The sequence below is a fragment of the Mobula hypostoma genome, chromosome 8, assembly GCF_963921235.1.
Source record: "Mobula hypostoma chromosome 8, sMobHyp1.1, whole genome shotgun sequence".
NCBI lineage: Eukaryota > Metazoa > Chordata > Chondrichthyes > Myliobatiformes > Myliobatidae > Mobula > Mobula hypostoma.
Window position 1 is genome coordinate 72,800,020 of NC_086104.1, and position 14,877 is coordinate 72,814,896.

General features: G+C 41.4%; 2 protein-coding genes across 3 annotated transcripts in view; one reads left to right on the forward strand and one right to left on the reverse strand.

Moving 5' to 3' along the window:
* The window catches only part of c1d (C1D nuclear receptor corepressor), a 33,440-nt gene extending 25,930 nt beyond the window's left edge, over positions 1 to 7,510 (reverse strand). Inside the window, exon 1 of the mRNA XM_063056124.1 lies at positions 7,343 to 7,510. Within this exon, the coding sequence (XP_062912194.1) occupies positions 7,343 to 7,483 (141 nt within the window). The 5' untranslated portion in view covers positions 7,484 to 7,510. The remainder of the gene's footprint in view (positions 1 to 7,342) is intronic.
* Positions 7,511 to 10,805: 3,295 nt separating this feature from the next.
* The window catches only part of LOC134350634 (uncharacterized), a 75,423-nt gene continuing 71,351 nt past the window's right edge, over positions 10,806 to 14,877 (forward strand). For both annotated transcript variants that reach the window (XM_063056117.1, XM_063056118.1), the window contains exons 1-2: positions 10,806 to 11,173; positions 13,595 to 13,799. In XM_063056117.1, coding sequence (XP_062912187.1) covers positions 11,012 to 11,173; positions 13,595 to 13,799 — 367 coding nt within the window. In that variant the 5' untranslated portion in view covers positions 10,806 to 11,011. The remainder of the gene's footprint in view (positions 11,174 to 13,594; positions 13,800 to 14,877) is intronic.

Genomic DNA, 14,877 nt, shown 5'->3' on the forward strand with positions numbered 1-14,877 from the left:
TGAGTTTGCACCTACGAGAAAATATTGTACTTACCCAAATTAAAAGCTATGGATGTACTAGGAGATTTGTAGCCTGCTGAGGGCTAGACCTGTGGCATTCAAGTCTGGCAACACAGGTCTGTACAGGAAAACCAGAAGGGCTATCTCAAAATCAAAGGAACAATTCTGAATGAGGTTAGAGGCAGAATCAGATGCATGTCAACTGTGGCAAGGTTTGCAAGCCATTACTTCCTACAAAGCAAAACCTACAAATCATGAATGGCAGTGATGTTTCATTCTCAGATGAGCTCAACACCTTTCATGCATGCTTTAAAAAGGGAGAATATAACTACAGCTATGAGAGTCCATGCAGCACCCAGTGACCCTGTGATCTGTCTTGGAGTCACTCGTCAGGTTGTCCTTCAAGAGGGTGAACCCTCACAAGGCCACAGGCCCCAGTGAAGTACCTGGTAGGGGTGGATGTTCAAAGACATTATAAATTTTTCATTGTTACAGTTGGAAGTTCACATCTGCTTCCTAAGGGCAATAATTATACCAGCAACCAAGAAGAGCAGAATGAGCTGCCTTAATGACCATCATCCAGTAGCACTCACATTTACGGTGATAAGTGCTTTGAGACGTTCATTATGGCTAGAATTAACTCCTGCCTCAGCAAGGATTTGGACCAAATGCAATTTGTCTTATCACCATAATATCATTGGCTCTTCATGCACCCCGGATCACCTGGATAATACAAATACTCATGTCAGGATGCTGTTTATTGACTATAGTTCAATATTTAATACAATCATTCCTACAGTTCTGATTGAAAAGCTCCAGAACCTGGGCCTCTGTACCTCCCTCTGTAATTGGATCCTTGACCTCCTAACTGGAAGAAAACAATCTGTGCGGATCAGAAACTAATATCTCAACCTTGCTGACAATCAACACTGGCGCACCTCAGGAATGTATGCTTAGCCCACTGCTCTACTCCCTCTACACCTATGACTGTGTGGCTGGGCATAGCTCAAATGCCATCTATAAATTTGCTGACGACACAACTATTGTTGGCAGAACTTCAGATGGTGACGAGAGGGCAAACAGAGAGATACCAGCTAGTTGAGTGGTGTCGCAACAACAACCTTGCACTCAACTGCAATAAGACCAAAGAGCTGATTGTGGGCTTCAGAAAAGGTGAGATGAGGGAAAACAAAGCAGTCCTCAAAGGGATAAGAAGTTGAAAGAGTGAGCAATTTCAAGTTTTTGGATGTCACTATCTCTGAGGATCTAATCTGGACCCAATATATCAACGCAGCTACAAAGGCGGCACAACAGTAGCTGTATTTCATGAAGAGTTTAAGGAGATTTGGCATGAGACCAAAGACACTCAGAAATTTCTACAGAAGTACCAAGGAGAACATTCTAACTGGCTGCATCATCGTCTGGTATTGGGGGGTGGGGGGAGGGCTTCTGCACAGGATCAAAATAAGCTACAGAGACTTGTAAACCCAGTCACCTCCATTATGAGCTCTAGTCTACTTGGGATCCAGGACATCTTCAAGGAACGATGCCTCAAAAAGGCAGGATCCATCATTAAGGATCCCCATTACCCAGGTCATGCCTTATTCTTATTGCTACCATCAGGAAGGAGGTGCAGAAGTGTGCAGGCACACACTCTCAATGATTCATGAACCTCTTCTCCCCCTCTGCCCTCCAATTTCTGAATGGACATTGAACACATGAACACTACCTCAATACTTTTTAATTTCTATTAACTATTTAATATATACTTACTGTAATTCACAATTTCTTCTATCATAATATATAACACTGCTATCACAAAGACAACAAATTTCATGACATATGCCAGAGATATTAAACCTGATTTGGATATAATCTCATGGCTCATTGAAGTACCTTGGGTTGTTTTAGCACCAGTCAGGTGTATACTCTCACCAGGCAAGGCAGGGGATCGTGGGGGATAGAAGAAAAACTATGAAAGCAGATTTGTGAAGTTTGAGTATTTCCTATAGGAAGTGGGAGGTTAGAGGAAAGACAGGACATGGTAAGGCTAATGATTGAGGTGAGGGTTAAGCAGATAATTGGGGCAAGTGAGCATGGCTGAGCCAGAGAATGATGGAAATAAAAAGCTTTTGAAATAAAATATACTGGTAGAGGAACACAAACAAATGGTAAATAGTGAAAAATGTGTGATAAAAATCTGTTTTATTACATGAAGGGGCTTCCATAAATGCATGCTGTTGTTACAGGAAGATGTTAGATGTTACATGGTTTTCTATAGAGCAGAAGACGGAAGCAAACTTGAGAGACATGAATAAGGTAAACAGTCTTTTCCCAGGGTGGAAATGTGAAAGAAAACAGGGTTAAGTGAGGGGGGGGGGGGAGAGAGAGAAGATGAGAAGTTCAAAGATGTACAAAACAAGCTCTAGTCAACATTCAAGCAGTTGCAAGTTGAGACTGTTATCATTGTCAAACACTGACACCGTGGGCTAAATGGCATGTTCTGCTGCTGTACTGTTCAACGTTCTTTTTTTCTGAAGTTCAAATTTTAGCACTGTCAAGGGCTTTAACATGATTCTACCAGTTCAGGCAGCAATTCACTATTATTTCCCAGCAAACCCTTCTACAACCCCCCCCCCCCACTACTTTATCGTTTCCTGATGAAGGGTCTCAGCCTGAAACATCAACTGTTTACTCTTTTCTCTAGATACTGCCTGGCCTGCTGAGTTCCTCCAGCATTTTGCGTGTGTTGCTTGGATTGCCAGCATGTGCAGATTTTCTCGGCTTTATCATTTCCTATCAGTTTCACCTTATGTCCAGACACCCGTGCTTAGCTTATTTCCATGAAGTGACACAATGGAAGTTCCCACCTGTTTCACGCAGGAAACAATTACACCAGTGCCCAAGAGGAGCAATGTGAGCTGCCTTAACAACCATCATCCAGTAGCTCTCACATCTACGGTGATGAAATGCTTTGAGAGGTTGATCAGCTTCTGCCTAAGCAAGGACCTGGACCCACAGCAATTTACCTATCACCAGAATAGGTGCACAGCAGTTGTAATCTCATTGGCTCTTCGTACGGCCTTGGATCACCTGGACAATACTAATTCCGACATCAGGCTGCTGTTTATTGACTACAGGTCAACATTTAACACAATCATTCCTACAATTCTGATCAAGAAGCTCCAAAACCTGGGCCTCTGTACCTCCCTCTGCAAGTGGATCCTCAACTCTGTCACCAGAAGACTACATTCTATGCAGATCAGAAATAGCACATCCACCGCACTGATAATCAACACTGGCACATCTCAAGGATGTGTGCTTAGGTGACTACTCGACTCTCTCTAAACCCATGACTGTATGGCTAGGCACAGCTCAAATGCAATCAATAAATTTGTTGACATCACAACTATTGATGGCAAAATTTTAGCTGGTGACGAGAAGGCGTATGAGTGAGGTAGATCAGCTGGTTGAGTGGTGTCGCAGAAACAATGTCAATGTCAGTGAGACCAAAGAACTGATTGTGGACTTCAGAAAAGGTAAGATGAGGGAAGACAAATTAGTCCTCATTGAGGACTCAGAAGTGGAAAGATGAGCAATTTCAAGTTTCCGAGTGTCAACATTTCTGAGAATCTATTCTGGGCCCAACATATCGATGCAGTTACAAAGAACGCACAGCAGCAGCTATATTTCATTAGGAGTTTGATGAGATTTGGAATGCCACCAAAGACACTCTCAAATTTTTACAGATGTACCATAGAGTACAGTAACTGGCTACATTACTGTCTGGTATATGGGGGGGGGGGTACTGCAGAGAACTTAAATAAGTTGCAGAAAGTTGTGAACTCAGTCAGCCCCATCATGGCCACTACCCTCCCGCAGGATCCACAATACCTTCAAGGAGCAATGCCACAAAAAGGCAGCAACCATCATTAAGGACCCCTAATCACCCAGAACATGCCCTTTTCTCATTGCTACATCAAAAAGGAGGTGCAGCAGCCTTAAGGTACACACTCAACAATTCTGAAACAGCTTCTTCCCCTCTGCCATTAATTTCTGAATGAACATTGAACCACTATCTCACTACTTTCTTTTCTTTTTTTGCACTACTAATTTAATCTATCTTTAATATGGTATATATTTACAGCAATTTACAGTTACTATATGTATTGCAATGTACTGCTACTGCGTAATAAATTTAATGAAATATGCCAGATATTAAACCTGACTCTGATGTTTTATATTTGTTATTTTTATTATTGTGTTCTTTATCTTAGCTGCATCAGATCTGCAGTAACACTTATTTCATTCTCTTTTACACTTATGTATTGGAAATGACATTAAACAATCTTGAATCTTGAACAACACACATCAAAGTTGCTGGTGAACGCAGCAGGCCAGGCAGCATCTCCAGGAAGAGGTACAGTCGACGTTTCAGGCCGAGACCCTTCAGGCCTGAAACATCAACTGTACCTCTTCCTGGAGATGCTGCCTGGCCTGCTGTGTTCACCAGCAACTTTGATGTGTGTTGCTTGAATTTCCAGCATCTGCAGAATTCCTGTTGTGTTGAATCTTGAACAGCAGGATCTCTCAAAAGAAACAAAGTATTACAGAGAAACAATAAACAATGAAGGGTCTCGGCCTGAAACATCGACTGCACCTCTTCCTAGAGATGCTGCCTGGCCTGCTGCGTTCACCAGCAACTTTGATGTGTGTTGCTCAAAGTATTACAGAACTGTGCACACTCCGATTCACTCTCAAATTGCAAGAAAGATTTAAAACACATAGTCAAAGGCTATTTTTGTTTTTGCATTACCAACCAGGCAATCAGATTACACAAATTCTTCTACAGCCATAACTGCTATTATACACCGGAATCTTACTTTCCAATCATCATTTGCAGATGGCAGGAAGTTAAACTTCCAGATTTATTTACATGTGCCCATTTTACCTATGTCAATGTAAGGAACATGCTGGCAACCTCCTTGTGGTAAAACTAATGGCCTAATGTACAGGTGATAAGGTTCCCTTTCCTGACAATTTCCTGGTATGTGAAACTTCCACAGCAAAAGACAAAAAGACTGCAGATGCTGAAAATCTGGAATGACAAATATTCAGTGGTCAACAATGAGAAACAGGATCATGTTTTCAGATCGTAAGAGTTAACAAGCTGAAGCATTCACTTTGTATGTCTCTCTCAGACCTGTACACTTCAAGCATTTTGTTTAGTCTTCCTAACATTATATTCAAGGTACAAACAAGAGAAAATCTGCAGATGCTGGAAATCCAAGCAGCACACACAACAGGCTGGAGGAACTCAGCAGGCCAGGCAGCATATATGGAAAAAAAAGCACAGTCGACGTCTTGACCAGAAACATCGACTGTACTTTTTCCCCCCATAGATGCTGCCTGACCCGCTGAGTTCCTCCAGCATTTTGTGTGCATTGATTATGTTCAAGCCTTCTAGTTTTATTTCTCCTCACAAATAGAAATCAATTCCATTATATCATAACCTTTCAAAATTCAACACAAAAACTTAATTTAAAAAACTACAAATTCTTAAATCATAAAAAAGAAAATGACAGCAATATTCAGCTAATTAGGCAACATTTGCAGAAAGAAAGAATTAACATTTCAGCTCAACATTAATGTTCATCATTCAGTAAAGGAATGATTAAATGAAGTACACAATTCCCCATAACTGGTGACTTAAGTAAATAAAGTTCTGAAGGTGTTTGACATACTTACATTCAACAAACAGGGCAATAAATACAAGAGCTGCAATGTTTTGTTACAGATTGTCTGGATAGTCTGGAGCTGCTTTTGCTGGAGCAAAGGAAGCCAAGGGTAACTTTGAGGAAGTTTATAAAATCTTGAGGGGTTCAAACATGGTGAATGGTTATAGTCTTTTTCCCAGGCAGGGGAGTCTCAAACTAGGGGGCATAAGTTTAAAGTAAGAGGGGAAAAGTTTAACAGTGACTTTAGGGGCAAATTTTTCTGGAGGGTGGTGGATATATAAAATGAGCTGCCATAAGAAGAAATTACAGATGGGGAAGGATACATGGCTGTGATAGCGAGTTTGAGTCAAAGTGTGGAGGATACATGGCTGTGATAGCGAGTGACCCGACGCAGACTGGGAGACCGCTTTGCTGAACATCTACGCTCTGTCCGCCAGAGAAAGCAGGATCTCCCAGTGGCCACACATTTTAATTCCACATCCCATTCCCATTCTGACATGTCTATCCACGGCCTCCTCTACTGTAAAGATGAAGCCACACTCAGGTTGGAGGAACAACACCTTATATTCCGTCTGGGTAGCCTCCAACCTGATGGCATGAACATTGACTTCTCTAACTTCCGCTAGGCCCCACCTCCCCCTCGTACCCCATCTGTTACTCATTTTTATGCACACATTCTTTCTCTCACTCTCCTTTTTCTCCCTCTGTCCCTCTGAATATACCTCTTGCCCATCCTCTGGGTCACCCCCCCCCCGTCTTTCTTCCCAGACCTCCTGTCCCATGATCCTCTCGTATCCCCTTTTGCCTATCACCTGTCCAGCTCTCGGCTCCATCCCTCCCCCTCCTGTCTTCTCCTATCATTTTGCATCTCCCCCTCCCCCTCCAGCTTTCAAATCCCTTACTCACTCTTCCTTCAGTTAGTCCTGACGAAGGGTCTCGACCTGAAACGTCGACTGCGCCTCTTCCTATAGATGCTGCTTGGCCTGCTGCGTTCACCAGCAACTTTGATGTGTGTTGCCATAGGAAGAGGTAGGTGAAGGTACAACTACAACATTTAAATGACATTGGACAGCTTCATGGAAACAAAACGTTTAAAGATATATGGCCCAAATTCCAGCAAATGGGACAAGCTTAAGAAGGGCCTGCTTTTGTGTTATATGATTCTGTTTCTCTTTCCATAAATGCTGTCAGACATAGTGAGCCTTTCCAGCTTTCTCTATTTTCATAGCACAATATCATTTAAATCATAATTTATGATAATCACATCCTTATTTTTCAAAATAGCCTCACAGAACCTATCACATTCACCTCTGTCGGCAAATTGCAATTAACTTCTCATGCCAATACAGTTACCACAATCGTGGAATATACTCGCAGCATTCGCTTAGACTATCACCCAGATTTCTGTTTGTCTCTAGACCGGTTATGAGTCCACACGGTCATTTAGATTTACTTTTGTCCCTTCTCCGTGGTCACTGTCCGGCTTACGAAATTCCTCAACCACCACATCTTACTCAACCCTCCACTTCTTCATTCACAACGTCTGGAATAAACACTTTGAGATCAGCAACTGGGATCTTGCCGACAACGTGGTCGTCCGTTACCTTTTGGAGCTGCTCACTCCTGGGAGTAGACATCAGGTTCTTCAACATCCCATCAGCACATTTCACAGATTCCTCAAAAGCCACTAAATACTCATGAATTTCAGTCGGATACTCCTCACCAAAAACTTCTGAAGCTGCCATCTTATAAAATTGTGGCCTCGTGAGATCGACTCCCAGCAACGCGCACGTACAAGCGGCGCAATGGCCGACGGTACTTGTAGTCATTGAAAAAATTAAACCCTTGGACACAATGCGTACGTAAGAATAATTGAAATTGTACGCCTTTTTGTTAAACAATTAAACAAAAGCGATTTGAAATTCCCATGTTATTAATATGCCATAGAGTATTCTGGTATTTGTAGTTAATTACGAAGTTCATAAGTAACAAAAGTAACAAAAACTTAAAAAACAAAAAAAAACAGGAAAAATGTGAACTCAAGTTCAATTTAACATTTTACCGTTGTTATTCAATGATTGCCAGAAGTAAAGTAGAAATATAAAGAAGTATTGCCATTACCAAAACCAACTTCCAAAAAATGAAACCCATTTTTACCAACAGACACATTTCTATGACGGTGGTCTCTTGGAAGCATTTGGATCCTTCTTCTTCTTCTTGTCCCCCTCTTGAGGAACATAGTTCTTCATCTCCCGATCATAACGGGCCCTGTCATTCTTGGCCAGGTCTTCAAACTTTGCCTTCTCTTTGCTTGACATGGTCTTCCATCTTTCAGAACATTTCTTTGAAAACTCTGCAAAGTTGACACTGGCTTCCGGATGTTCCTTCTTGTGTTCCTCACGACAAGTCTGCACAAAATAGGCATACAAGGACATTTTGCCCCGAGACTTATTTGGATCCTTTCCAACTATGATTGGTTTGTATCAGGCTCACTCTACACAAGGCGTCACTAGACTATCGACTGCACTCTTTTCCAAAGATGCTGTCTGGCTTGCTGAGTTCCTGCAGCATTTTGTGTGTGTGGCTTGGATTTCTAGCACCTGCAGATTTTCTGTTGTTTGTGATTACGTTACACTTATCTGGATTCTACCTGTAACAGCTCTGCCCAACTTTCTAGCTGATTTATGTCCCTATTCTTCACTATCTAGGACTCCTCCAATTATTCCATCATCTGTAAACTTGTGAATCATACCTCATACATTCTCAATTGAAAAATATATATTAACACAGATCCCAGTACTGATTCCCTATGGTATAGAGTGTATTACAGATTTCCATTCAAAAACACCCATTCACTACTGCCCTCTGCCTCTGATCACTCAGCCAATTTTGGATCCTGTTTGCCAACACCTCTGATCCTTTGTGCCTTAACTTTCTTGACTACTGTCTAATCTCTAACTCATGGATGGACTTGATCATTTACCCATGACTATCTTACCGAACTGTGATCTCTGTCCCAACGGGTTCTTCCACAGACATATCAACCCTGAAGTAAGGGCAAGTAGGACTCTACATACTGCTGCTGAAAACACTTTTGAATACATTTTGTGAATTCTTCCTCATCTAAATCCCATGTTCTGAGGTAATCTGAGTTGATACCAGTAAAGTTAAAATCCCCTTCTGATACTACCCTGTTGCTTTTACATATTTTCACAGTCTACCTTTGTATCTTCTATTACCTGTTGACTGTAAGGGGGCCTGCATCAAAATGACCTCCCTTTTTTATTCCTAAATTCTGTCTGTGTAGATTGAATAGTTTCACATTAGTCCTTTATATTTGTTCCACTCAAGTGGGAAATGAGCTTGAAGTGAGAATTAGCATTGTGATGAGGAAGATTGAGAAAAGTTTGGCCAGGTGGATTCAGAATTGGCTTGCCTGCAGAAGGCAGAGGCTCGTGGTGGAGGGAGTACATTCGGATTGGAGGGTTGTGACTAGTGGTGTCCCACAAGGATCTGTTCTGGGACCTCTACTTGTGATTTTTATTAACGACCTGGATGTGGGGGTAGAAGGGTGGGTTGGCAAGTTTGCAGATGACACAAAGGTTGGTGGTGTTGTAGATAGTGTAGAGGATTGTCGAAGATTGCAGAGAAACATTGATAGGATGCAGAAGTGGGCTGAGAAGTGGCAGATGGAGTTCAACCCGGAGAAGTGTGAGGTGGTACGCTTTGGAAGGACAAACTCCAAGGCAGAGTACAAAATAAATGGCAGGATACTTGGTAGTGTGAAGGAGCAGAGGGATCTCGGGGTACATGTCCACAGATCCCTGAAAGTTGCCTCACATGTAGATAGGATAGTTAAGAAAGCTTATGGGGTGTTAGCTTTCATTAGTCAAGGGATAGAGTTTAAGAGTCGCGATGTAATGATGCAGCTGGATAGGCCACACTTGGAGTACTGTGTCCTGTTCTGGTCGCCTCACTGTAGGAAGGATGTGGAAGCATTGGAAAGGGTACAGAGGAGATTTACCAGGATGCTGCCTGGTTTAGAGGGTATGGATTATGATCAGAGATTAAGGGAGCTAGGGCTTTACTCTTTGGAGAGAAGGAGGATGAGAGGAGACATGATAGAGGTGTACAAGATAATAGGAGGAATAGATAGAGTGGATAGCCAGCGCCTCTTCCCCAGGGCACCACTGCTCAATACAAGAGGACATGGTTTTAAGGTAAGGCGTGGGAAGTTCAAGGGGGATATTAGAGGAAGGTTTTTTACTCAGAGAGTGGTTGGTGCATGGAATGCACTGCCTGAGTCAGTGGTGGAGGCAGATACACTAGTGAAGTTTAAGAGACTACTAGACAGGTATATGGAGGAACTTAAGGTGGGGGTTATATGGGAGGCAGGGTTTGAGGGCCAGCACAACATTGTAGGCCGAAGGGCCTGTACTGTGCTGTACTATTCTATGACAACAAGGCTTAGGCTTCTAAAATGTTACATCTGGTCAATCTTGCTGTATGCTTCCGAAACATGGACTACAACACCAGAACTCCAAAGAAACTTAGAAGCAACAGAAATGTGGTTTCTTAGAAAAATGCTGAAAATATCATATAGAGATAGGGTAACTAATGAGACAGTACTCCAACGTGCCCATACAAAAAGATCTTTAATGAGAACATTAAATGAGAGGAAACTTAAATTCCTGGGCCATGTCATCAGAAAAGTAGAAATAGAATGCCTTACATTACAAGGCCGTACACCTGGGAAACGCGGAAGAGGAAGGCAAAGAAGAAAATACATGGACACTGTGAAAGAACTAACGGATCTAAGTGTGCGAGATATCATTGACGGTGCATGGGATCGTTCGATGAGGAAAGCCATGATCGCCCAAGCATGTAACGCGCAAGGCACTTGAAGAAGAAGAAGATTCAATGCAATGCTTGGTACGTAGAGTTCCCCTAACGCACTACGTAGAAGCCGTGCAGCCTGCCGGGAGCTGTAGTCCTATAGTAGCAAGTTTGAAGGCAAATTGAAGGCGAATTCTTCCAAACGAGTCGGTGGCGCGCGGTGGGATCAGTTTTCAGTTGGACGGTAGAGCAGTCGGCGGCCATCGGCTTCTAGGCTTTTAATAATCACCTGGAAACCCTCTTACGGGCCCAGTAGGAGTCTGTTAAAGCCTGTTGCCACGGTAGCGGGCGGCGTCACGTTGAGTTTGGACGGTGAGGTGGGGAGGAGCGGAGAGCGGACTAGGACAGTTGGATCTTCCCAGGGAACCGAACGGGCGATGGATGACTGTGATTTAAAGAAACTCGCGGTTACTCCGGGGACCTTGGATCCTCCCTTTAATCCCAAAGTGACTTTGTATAAAGTGATGGTCGGCAGTGAAGCTGTCAAAATCACTGTTTACGCCGTGACGAGCGACAGCGGGGCCTCTTATCAAGTCATTGTAAGTGTTACCCTTGTCTGATACCAATAACCTGAAGGAGGAGATGTCATTCGGCCAAGTAGTATCCAAATGTAGATACACGGATTGGGGGGGGGGGTGGGGGAGATTCAGACATTATCATAGACTTCTTAGAGGGGGTCCTTCAAATTACTTGCCTACGTTCAAGTTCTTTGGGATGTGGTGTCAATGTGAACCTGTAGGATTTGCTGAAGATCAGTTGGGAAGTGTTGGACGGGTGAGTAGGGATGTCGAGAGTGGTGCATCCCACCTATAGTACTTCACAATCTGACAATGGACTTAAAAGTGATGAATGTCCTCCCGAATGCTCCATCTACATTTTCCGCCGTCATGGGCCAAGTGACTTATTTGGGATGTTACTTTTAGTCGAGATTCTGAGAACATCTTTGAATCTTTTCCTCAGTCTGATGGTAGCTCTTTACCACGTCAAATGTTTTCTGCCAATGTCTTATTTCAAAATTCAAAGTTCAAAGTTATCATTATCGAAGTACGTATATGTTACTACATACTACTTATAATCAGTTCAGAATAGTGGTTAAGTGTGCTTAAGGCTCAGTGCTCGTTCACTCTCTGCTGTCCGTTTGCTTATGCGACCTGTCATTGGGGCAAAATGCATAACTTGCACTCTTGAGATTGAACCAGTGTGAGCCAAGTGTGTCACTAGGGCCAAGGTCGGAGATATTTGTGTGTTTCAGCTTGTATTGAAAAGAGAAAGACTTGGAAGTAATTCGATGGCACAGCATCTGCACTTAAACCAGTTTTTCTTTCCCAGAATGTTGGTTGTGTTTCAAAAAATTTTCGGTGTGTTCTGAATTTGAAATAACGTCTAATGCAAATATACTATGGTGTTGAGCCATTTAAGATATCTTTCCACTAAACTGGCAATTCTCTCTTTGAGCAAAGAGAAGCACAATTAAATTCATCAGGAGACATAAGTGCCGAAAGTCCACACTTCCTAAACTTTTAGAAATAAATCAAGATTTTTAATGTATTACCCTTTTCATAATATTTTAAAGCCCTTAGCTTTTGAACTGAGGGCACTTTTGTAAGATAGATAATGTGTGGTGAACAGTGTTAACATAGATTTGATACCATGCTGTATCAAACCTTGCAATGTACAATTACCAGCTTCCTGAATTTCATGCTTCTCCTTAGAACTGACATGAACATTATGAACAGAAAGTGCTTTGCAGTGACAAAGGTGAAGAATACAGTACTGTGCAAAAGTCTTAGACACATTTTGCACAGTATTCTATTTGTCAACATGGAGCAGGGAGCAAGTTTATAAATCTGACAGGAGCAAAGGGTGTTCGGAATAGCAAGGGTGGAGCACCAAGGGAGGGTGTGGGAAAGGTAGCAAGAGTAGGGAGTGGTGCAGTTGCACACAAACCCAGCCATAAGACACCAGGCAAGGTCATTTGATTCCAAACCAGTGGCTTATTGATCATTACAAACTGTCTCTCTACAGCTTCCAGCACCCTCCCCTCTCCCTTCCTCCTTCCCAACTATGATTCCCCTCCCACCGTGCCCGTCCCTCTCTCAGTCCACAACAAAGACTCGTATCAGAATCAGGTTTCTCGTCACTCACGTATGTCATGAAATTTTATTTTTGCTGCAGTTGCAGCAGTACAGTGCAATACATAAAATTGCTACAGTACTGTGCAAAAGTCTTAAGCACCTTAGCTATATGTATTCTGGAAATAATCAAAGGGAACGTGAGATCATTATGTTAAATTGAGATTAACAAATGCATAAAGATGGGAATAAAGTTCTTTTCATTTATTTTTGTATTTGAAGAACAATTAGTTTACAAAATGCTTTTCATTCTTTGTAGCACATCGATATTACAGATTTAAGTATGTTTTTGGCAAACAATTTCACCCATATGTGCACATCAAGGAAATACAAAGAGACAATTAAGTCTAAGATTTGGTGATTCTGAAAAATGAATCACACAACCTATTTGAAGAAATTGCTGATTTTCAATTAATGCTGTGATTTGATTTTCTTTACAATTATCTGGAGTTCTAGACAGACGTGCTCTGCCCTGGAAAATCAGTCTATGTTACAGGCTTAAATCCAAGTGGGTCTTGAGTGCATAATACCCTCGCTTAAATGTAAGACTGCTACAGCTCTCAACACAACTTCAACAACTTTTAACACAACTTTAATCAAACATTTTTAAACACAGCAGTGCTTTCTTTGTCCGCTTAATCTTTACATATCCTGCATTTCACTGTGTGTCATTTACACCTTCATTACTTTGGAATGTTTTAATGGAGGAGGAGCATCATGTTTGGCTGTTACCTGTTATCTAATTTTTAACTTCTATGTGTATGTGAAAATAACTATTCACATAACATATGTAATTTTGTGTACCTGTTGCTGTGTTTTTCCTTCCAGGGTGCAGATGATAGTAAATCCGTTGTCCTTAAAGATGGTGTAAATAAAATTCACATTGAGGTTGCTGCAGAAGATGGAACTCTGAAGCAATATACAGTTCAGGCAATCAAACTCACTTCAAGCACTCCATTGTTAAGTGGACTGAAAGTAGCCGAAAAGTTAGAGCTTGATCCCGCGTTTTCAATGTCTGTGTATGAATATACATGTATGTGGCTAATTTATTTGAATGCCAAATGTTTATTAAGTTGCCCCAGTGATATAGGTCAGTAGTTTTAGATGGCAGGTTAAGTAAAAACATAACTATTTTGAAAATTTTGAATAAGGACCCCATTAGAAGTGAAAGTACAACTTGTGTCTTTAGTTGAGTACCAAGTCAGAAAGTCTATCATTCAGGTGCTGTAACAATTTTGTTCAGTATTGTTTAGCTTTTCAGTGATTGAATACTGATCATTATAAGTAAATTTTGTTCACAAAGAAGGGAAGTATACTTTTTATGTGTGGTGCCTTCCAGTGGTCACATCTCCAGATTAATATTGACCATTGACTACATTAATCTGAACATCTCCAAGGCCAGTTTCCAGGGTAGTTTAATGAAAGTTAAAGTTAAATACAGTTTTCATTTACTACTATTAGTAGCTTTAAAACAGATGGTAATATTAACAGTCATACAACATAGCAATAGCATGAGGATATCTAACCTTATTTTGTGACTACTCCACCAGCAGCAACTTTCTGAGGCTTAAACATTTTTACAGAACATTCCCACTGTACTGAATTTTAACTTCCTATATGCTGTCTCAGAGTTGGCATTGAGTATTAAAAGAATAATATTATTACATATGGTACTGTTTTAGATACATACTGTATATATAGTTAAGTATATATATTTGCACAATACTGTAGCTTTTCTACAATTACTTCAAAATTAAATTATTGACATCTTGAAGTAATTGTAGAAAAGCTATGTTAATAACATTATTCCTTTGACACTCGAGTTTGCTAAACATAAACAAAACAAAGAATGTTGAGGAGAAATTTTCCCATAAACACAATAGATTCTCCAAACACTGGTAATCCAGAGCAGCACATACAAACTATTGGAGGAAACACAAGAAAATCTGCAGATGTTGGAAATCAAAAGCAACAAACACAAAATGCTGGAGGAACTTAGCAGGCCAGGCAGCATCTACGACAAAGAGTAAACAGTTAACTGTTCAGGCCAAGACTCTTCATCAGGACTGGAAAGGAACAGGGAATAAATCAGAATAAGAAGGTGGAGGAGA